The 8,872-nt window shown below is 44.3% G+C and overlaps 1 protein-coding gene across 1 annotated transcript in view; it reads left to right on the top strand.

The window, feature by feature from the left end:
• Positions 1-295: 295 nt before the first annotated feature.
• The window catches only part of EGLN3 (egl-9 family hypoxia inducible factor 3), a 28,427-nt gene continuing 19,850 nt past the window's right edge, over positions 296-8,872 (top strand). The window contains exon 1 of the mRNA XM_030854768.2: positions 296-953. Within this exon, the coding sequence (XP_030710628.1) occupies positions 597-953 (357 nt within the window). The 5' untranslated portion in view covers positions 296-596. The remainder of the gene's footprint in view (positions 954-8,872) is intronic.

Below are 8,872 nucleotides of genomic sequence, written 5' to 3'. Positions count from 1 at the left end.
GGAGTTGGGATACAGGTTTTCAAGTTTGTTATGGGATTTTATGCAAAACAATATGCAAATCGATGGCATTCTAAAAATGCCGTCTGTTCTCCAGCCCCTCTCCTGGTCACAAACAAGGGAGGCTGGCGCCGGGCTCGCCGGGCTCCTTGGGCAAGGGGTAAACCCTGCTGGGTGACGGGCCGGGGGGGGAAGGGCTGTCCCGGAGGCGGTCCTGGGGCGGAGCCTGGGCGGGGCCCGTGACGCGCGGAGTCGGCCTGCTCAGGGGCTGGACCTCAGCCTCTCCCCGCCTGGGGCCGCCGCCGCGCCAGTGGTGGCTCCGCGTTTCCAAAAGGGGCCCTCCGACTCCTCGCTGGGCCAGTCCGGCGCTGAGTCGTGGAGCCCCGCACAGCTCCCGCTGGTCCCTGAACAGGATCCCTGCTCCCCAGAGTTGCGAGCAACTTTCCCCTCTCCCTGGTGCCGCGGTGGCTCGGGGACCGTGGCCGCCGCAGGTAGCTGAACTCCGGGCCACTCTCCTTGCGCCTCGGCTGAGCGCGCTCGCGGGTCGCTCTCTCTCCGGGTGCACGCTGGGGGTCCCCGAGCTCGGCTCTGCGGGCGAGATGCCCCTAGGACATATCATGAGGCTGGATCTGGAGAAGATCGCCCTGGAGTACATCGTGCCCTGTCTGCACGAGGTCGGCTTCTGCTACCTGGACAACTTCCTGGGCGAGGTGGTGGGTGACTGTGTCCTGGAGCGAGTCAAGCAGCTGCACTGCAACGGGGCCCTGCGGGACGGCCAGCTGGCCGGGCCCCGCGCCGGCGTCTCCAAGCGGCACCTGCGGGGCGACCAGATCACGTGGATCGGGGGCAACGAGGAAGGCTGCGAGGCCATCAGCTTCCTCTTGTCCCTCATCGACAGGCTGGTCCTGTATTGCGGGAGCCGGCTGGGCAAATACTACGTCAAGGAAAGGTCCAAGGTAGGACGCGCGCGGGTGCCCGGCCGCTGCTGCAGCCCGCGGGGACTGGGGACGTTTGGAGTCCGTGGTCTGTCGCCTTGGCAGGGCTGCAAGCCAACTTTAGTTTTTAACCAAGAAGCAAGAAGTCCGCCTGGTTCCCCCTACACCTCCCACTCCCCCGCCCCACGTTGGGACAGGTTATTAGAAACGTTATGTATGGTCCGAGACATGAGAACTCATGATCTTAAATGTCTACTTTCAAGTCACCTAATATTGCCCGTCAGCCCTTCATTGTGTTCAGAGGGGATTCCAGCGAAAGCACTTTTAGAGAATTCTAGAGACAGTGTCATTTCACAGTGTGGCATTTGGCTTGTGGAGTTTGGCAGGTGTGGGAAGAGTTTGACCTGTGAAGGAGTAAGGCTCATCACCATCACTTTCTAGTGCTGCCCTTGGCTTTCTGCGCCCAGGACATTATTTGATCATCCACTTGAGTTGAAAATTCTCTCCTGGTGCTGAGCCCCAGCCCCCTTTCCTAACTATCAATTGCTGGGGAGATCCACTGAGAACAACCAGTTAAGTGATCAGAAGAGGGTAGTCAAATACCTCTGGAAAGAAACCATGTTTTTGTTCAGATGGCCAGCAGTCACTCCCTGGGTGGTAATTTTTCTTGGAAACATTTACAGGTAGATTGGCAGAAATATGGGAACGCGGAGTACCATGATATTTGTGCGTGTACGTTACGTTGGGATAGTCGAGCTACTCAGTATTTTCTACAAATGATAATCCAGCACGTTTTTCAGGGCAGTTCTGAGAGTGATTTCGTACCTTTTATTGTGGACTGGTCAAGGGGCACTCAGAACTGTAGACAAGTTTTACTTTAACACAGTGAGGCAAAACATACTAGCGTGAGAAGGAAGGTGAACATTCACCTATGTACTACTCTGTCACACTGTATGTAGTATTCCTCAATTTGTGATAAAACATACCATCGTTGTCTCATTTGTCCCGTAAACTAAGAGGAATACTTTTAATAAAGGGCAAGTGGTAAAGACTGGAAGTGTATAGAAATGAAGGGGTTGGATTGGGCGAGTGGAATGGAGAAGAGATTGCTGTATACCTTTCAAGCCAGGAGGACATGGTTAGAATATCTGAAAGCACTGTTTTTAATAGAGTGCAAATAAAGTAAATCTTAGAAGAAAATGCTGCTTCCTAAATTTTACTGTGATTAGGGGAAAATTCAGTTAGCCGGACTCTGTAGAAGATTGATGGTAAAGTGTTTCTTTACTCTTGTGGCATCGTTTTGGTGATGGAGTAGAAAGCCATTTGTCTTGATTAGTTTTGTTTTTGCACTTGTTTTTTAAATGACCGTGCCTTTGGGATGGGGTCAGGAGGGGACCAGCTATCCTCAGTGTTGAAGAGGTGTACATAGCTTCAACCTAGAACAGCAGGTGGCTTCTTATCAGTTTTTTAGAGTTTCTTTTAAATTTTGGTGTTAGGAAATTCACCCCTAGCATTCTAGGAACAGAATTTGCTCTGAGGGAGGGAGATCAGAATTCGTTGATAGAGGTCACTAACATTTTTGAAAGTTAAGTTTTTTGGGGTTTTGTTCTTATGTTAGCTTTGACTTAATGGACAATGATAGGGTTTTAAGCTAGAATTTAACTCCACAAATTGAATGAAAAACACTGTGTACGTCTGGGTAAGGAAAACTAAAAGATCTCTAGAGATGATTTTTCAATTATGGGTTATCATCTGGGTAGAACAAATAACTTTTCAGTTAACCCTTTCAGAAGGTGACTGTGAATTGAAAAGAGAAAATTCATCTTTTGTCCACTGAAGAGACATCTGCCCGTACCTTGGTTTCCAGCTTTCTTTTAGTGGTTTGGCACAAAGTTCTTTATTTCTGCCCTTTAGAAAAATCACCTCTAAATTGGGATATTCCTTGGGCAGCTAAAACCAAATGTAAACCAGGCTTGAGCAAACAATTATTATATGTACTCAAAAAAAAAAAGTTTGGTTTGTTTGTATAAAGAAGTCTCCTTAGGAATGTCTTGTAGCCCTGGGTCTCTTACTTGAAGTTCATTATTAAAGCATTGTAGAAACATATTCCATTTCTATATGATTTATATTAGTTCCACCTTAATTTAACCTTATTTACTTCTTCCCTCAACTGAGTGCCTTACTCTGTGCTGTTTCCCAGAATAGTGATACGGACCCAGTTTCCTGCTCCATCCTCGAAGCAGGTATTCAGTAAAAACTAAATTATTAAAAGGTAGAATTTGTACATTTATTTTAAACATTTATTTGTAACTTTTTATTATGGAAATTTTCAAACATATATAAATGTAGAGAGGCTAGTATAATGAGCTCCTATCACCCATTTTCAACAATTGCCAATATATACATTTACATATTTTCGACCAGTTTTTTTTTAGGTACTTTACCTTTCTTGGTGTTATGCTTGTTAATCCTAATGAAATACTTTTTTTCCCTGAACTTTTAAAGGTCATTGAAGCAGGTAATAATGCTCTTTATCTCAATGAAACAATCGCAGAGGCATTGGAAATAGAATAGGAATATAGTGGACCTAAAATTGAAATTGTGGAAGGGTATGGAAAGAAATATTAAAGTGTTCCCCTCCCTGCCACAAAAGGTGTTAACTGATCAGAATTTATCTACCTCCGCTTTGTTGGAGAAAAATCCAAGGGTGTTGAGGACTCTGGGGCAGATGTTTCTATGATATACAGCAGTATGGTGCCCCCTAACTTCAAGCACAATCATTGCTTTCAGGCTATGAAAAGATTTCTTATCTGTTACTCCCTATTGGAGAACTTAGATCATATCCAAGATAAATATTGGTCCTAATTTGCTCCTTTTGCTTTGGCTGCCTAGATCTTGGACATGGCTGTTTTCCAGAGAATGTGTAATTTATAGGACCCAGAGTGCCTCTGCTTGCAGCAGAAGTTACTAACTCTAATAATAATAACTACCTTTTAATGAGCCGTTGGCTCCGCCTGGTACTGTGCTAAGCACTTTTCAGACACTGTCTGACAGTCTTCAGAACCATAATCTTCGGCAAATTGAGTAATGAAATCATTTGTCCAAGGACACGAAGTCAGCAGTAAATGCAGTTTGTCATAGGGGTTAGGGTCTTGGACTTGGGGTGACTAACCTTGTGGCCACAGGTAAGTTGCACAGTTTTCACCAAAGGTGAAATGAGAGAGAATACCTTAAAGCTTTGGCGGGGGAAGGAGCATGAAATAAGCCAGTGTACATAAAATTCTTAGCAGAATTCTGAGCCTTCATAAATGTTCTAAGAGGAGATTTGGGAGTCTAACCCAGGTCTGTCTGAGCCCAGAGTTTGTGTTGTTGACTCTTAGGCTCCTACTTACCCTCCTTTCCTTCCCTTGGCAAATGTTCACTCAGCATGGGGTACCGTGCAGGGGTGGGGATACAAAGGTGGACAGGCATCGGCCCTGCCCCCTAGAGCTTACATTCACGTGTACTTTTGAACTGTAGGATCCTCTAGCGCACACTTGATGATCCTCAAGCTTAAAAAAGAAAAAAGACAAAACCCAAACATTGAAGTGGGTCAGTTAAGTACACCTGAAGAAGAGAATGGAATGCTGTGCTAATGTTTTCCTACTGTTATTTGCAGGAAAAGCATTTGTTAACCAGCTTGGTTGTTAGGATCCCCAACTGGAGTAGCTGTGGATGATTGGGTTATGGGGGTTGTATCAGCAGGTCAATCCTCCCCTGGAAACTGTACAGGGAAATGATGAAACAGCAGTACGTTGTAGATAACAGAAAATATGTTACAAATGGTGGATTTGTTCCTTTGCTGCTAGAACAAGAACAGTTTTGGCCCTTCCTTCTCCTGTGATATCAGGAATATTCATGACTCGATGGAGCTTAGCATGGTTGTGAACAACTTTAGACAAACCTGGGGTAATGAATTTCAGAGATCAGGATCTCTCTCAGGACCCAAGTGCAAGAAATGCAAGTGGGGTTCACAGAAGCCTGAAACCATGAACCAGGAACTAGAAAGTCCTTAACGTCCAGGAGAGCTGGTGTGTTAGTTCTTTTCTCTGGTGCTCTATGGCCCCCATCTTTGCTTCTCTGCTTGTACTCTTTATTTCTAGCCCTCTCTACCTTCCGTCCAGCTTTTGAGCGCACAGCTCAAGATGGCTACCCCACAGTGGCCATCTCAGCCTCAGTTTGAGTTCAACAGAGACTTGACTAACATTCTAGAATCCCTGTTTTCATCCCCCCTGAGAGAGGACCTGTCAACCTTGGGTGGGGATGGTTTGGGAGGGCATGTGGAATCATACATCACAAATACAGTTGCCAGGGCCCATGAGAGGTGCAGTTCTTAGAGCATGGGGTTTGGGGACTAGGCATCATACATGGTGTCTCTGCAATTAAAGTCTTAAAAATTTATCTGTGAATAAGGTATTTTAGGGCTTCCCTGGTGGCGCAGTGGTTAAGAATCCGCCTGCCAATGCAGGCGACACGGGTTCGAGCTCTGGTCCAGGAAGATCCCACATGCCGCGTAGCAACTAAGCCCACGCGCCGCATCTCCTGAAGCCCACACACAGCATCTACTGAAGCCCGCGCGCTCTAGAGCCTGTGCTCTGCAACAAGAGAAGCCACCGTAATGAGAAGCCTGCGCACCGCAACAAAGCGTAGCCCCCGCTCGCTGCAACTAGAGAAAGCCCGCGCACAGCAATGAAGACCCAGCGCAGCCAAAAATAAATTAATTAATTAAAAAAAAATAAGGTGTTTTAGGGGGAGGAGTTTGAAGCACTGGAACATCTTTCTATAAGGATGTGAGAATTCTTAATAAAAGGTTTTGTATTTTCGCACTTGGAGGAAGGAAATAATTTACAGAATACAGCCTCAGTGACAGTGAAGCAAGTTTCTCCATAGGGTGAGTTTTCATAGTGTTCTTTGTCTATTTTGTTGAATGACACTTGGGAACAAAGAAAAGAAGGTGCATATGTGTGTTTCCTTTATAATTTCTTTTGTTCAATTTTGGGCCACTGGCCACTCCACCACGACCTTGTCTGCTTGCAGTGAAGCGGGAAATCGGGGGTATCAATTTAATTTATTCATTCACAAATCATTAAATGCCTTGCACTGCGGTAGATCTGTACATGGATGGGAGAAAGGTGGTGGAAAGGGATGATAAAAGCACCTAAAGAAGTAAGCTGAAAGTTGAGTGGCGTGAAATGGTTGTCACCAACTTTGTTTTCTCTTTTTCTGGTTAAACAGACCAGTTTTACACTGATTAGTCATTTTTGTTTCTCTTCTTTGGGCTTTGTCCAATTTCTCTGTTTACTTAACATGAAGTGACTAAAATAAGTGACCACAACTATTAGGACTTTAATAATAAAGGTTTTTGGAGCTAGGGAGGTATCAGAAATTGCATTTGTCCAATTCCTCAATCATTCAGCAATTAGGTGGCTTTTGTATTTGGAGCAATGAGGTCTTGCATAGGTCCTTGAGGAGAGATTGGAGTAGGTCTTGGGCTTGAGCAAAGTGCTTTAATAGAGAAGGGGCTACCTTGGTTGGGGTTGCTTCATAAGTCAGGTGGACTGGGAGACACGGTCGGTAGGTTAAGTCAGCTGCATCAGTGTCTTATTTGGGAATTTTTTTTTTTAAGGAAAAGAGGAAAGTTGCTCTACTTTATTAACTACTTTAAGCTAAAGAAAACTAGGGCTAGGATGTATGTAGCTTCTTAAAATCAATCATGGTTCTTTAATTTACCAGGAATATCTTAAAACAGTTGCTTATCTCATTTGTCCATCTGGCTCTTTTTTTGAAGAAATTAGAATATGTTCACCGTTTTCAGAATTATTTATGTGGAAAACAGATGTTAAAATTCAGATGGCCAGTGGTTTATAATTTTTAAATATAATTCTGACTTAAAATTGATTAGCACCCATCCTTAGGTGGGAATTAAGTAGCCAATCTGTGCACTCGACTTGTGGGTATCATGAATTATTTCCCTTTCTGACCTTACTCAGCTAAAGCAAAATTTGTAAATTCTTCCCTGATTCCCAACTCTGGCTAGAAAATTTTCAGATTTTATAAATAACAGGCAGTCTTGGAGTTGCGTGTTACAAATCTATACTGAAAACGCACCGTGTCTGGGAGACTTCTCTGATGAGCTTAAAACTGGGGGTGGAGTTTAACCCATGATAAGCAGGTCGCATCTGAGAAGCATCCTAGCACTTGAGGATAAAGTTCAGAGGGCATCTCGCCTTTGGACCATGTTTGCTCAGTTTGGCAAGACCTCTGATTTTGACTCACCTTTGTGGCCTCCAGTAAATTAAATGACAGTTTGACCCATGTCTACTGAACACCAAGGAGCAGCTTGCAGGTTAGCACTACGGAGAAGGTTATTAACTCTTCGTTAATTATTATAGCTACAGACTTGATAATTCCTTTGTAGCAGCACTTTGTAGCTGTTAACTAATATTGCTCTAAGAAATGAGTGTCATTTTTCTCCAGTGTTTGTCAAATGCCCATGTCCTGACAGTAATGATAGTTCAGAGGTATTCTGCTGGGCAACTGCCAGGGGTGCCCAGTGGGTAGCTGAATCCAGAGACACTGGAATTGTAAATTCGACAGACAAATCATTTTATGATGCCAGACCGAGGAATTTGGCTTTGGCAGATTGCCAGGAGCCGTTGCTTTGGCTCAGATTCAGAACTATGTGTCTGTTTGCCAGGCAAGATTAGTTAGCTTGGTTCTTTATACATAGAAATTTGTACCCTGTTTCCCTCGATTATTTCAATCTTAAACCAATATGGCTCTTACCTTAATTTTGTATCTACTTTTGATATTGATTTATAGGTGAGTCCCTATTCTTGTTTTTGGTGAGCTGGTAGTGACTGAGTGTCATATTTTTTACCCCCTGCCTCTGCCCAGTCCCAGCCTTACAGACCCATGGGTTTGTAGCTGTGTAATGCAGGCTTTCACATCTTGTGTTGGTTTCATTTGGTTCCTACTTACTGAGTGTCCTCCATGTTCAGTACAATGTTAATACCTCCTTAAATCAAACTAATTTTATTTTTATTTTTTATACTTTTTTTTTTTGCGATACGCGGGCCTCTCACTGTTGTGGCCTCTCCCGTTGCGGAGCACAGGCTCCAGACGTGCAGGCTCAGCGGCCATGGCTCACGGGCCCAGCCGCTCCGCGGCATGGGGGATCTTCCCGGACCGGGGCACGAACCCGTGTCCCCTGCATCGGCAGGCGGACTCTCAACCACTGCACCACCAGGGAAGCCCTTTATTTTTATACAATTTTTAAAGGTTACTTTCCATTTACAGTTACTACGAAATATTGGCTATATTCCCCATGTTGTACAATATGTCCTTGAACCTGTCTTACACCCAATAGTTTGTACCTCCTACTCCCCCACTCCCATTTTGGCCCTGCCCCCCTCCCCGCTGGTGACCACTAGTTTGTTCTCTGTATCTGTGAGTCTGCTTTTGTTTTGTTATATTTGTCCATTTGTTGTATTTTTTAGATTTCACATACAAGTGATTCATATGGTATTTGTCTTTTTCCATCTGACTTATCTCACTTAGCATAATGCCCTCCAAGTCCATCCATGTTACTGCAAATGGCAAAATTTCGTTCATTATTATGGCTGAGTAGTATTCCATTGTATATATACCACATCTTCTTTATCCATTCATCTGTGGATGGACAGTTGGGTTGCTTCCATATATTGGCTGTTGTAAAGAATGCTGCTATGAACGTTGAGGTTCATGTATCTTTTCAAAGTAGTATTTTCATTTTCTTTGGACATATACCCAGGAGTGGAATTGCTGGGTCATATGGTAGTTCTATTTTTAGTCAAACCAATTTTTCATTCTTTAGGAGATGCAATGATCACTGTTTCTCAAGTTCTGGAGTAAATGTACCT

Source organism: Globicephala melas, chromosome 2 (genome assembly GCF_963455315.2).
Source record: "Globicephala melas chromosome 2, mGloMel1.2, whole genome shotgun sequence".
NCBI lineage: Eukaryota > Metazoa > Chordata > Mammalia > Artiodactyla > Delphinidae > Globicephala > Globicephala melas.
This window is presented reverse-complemented; position numbering and strand designations above follow the sequence as displayed.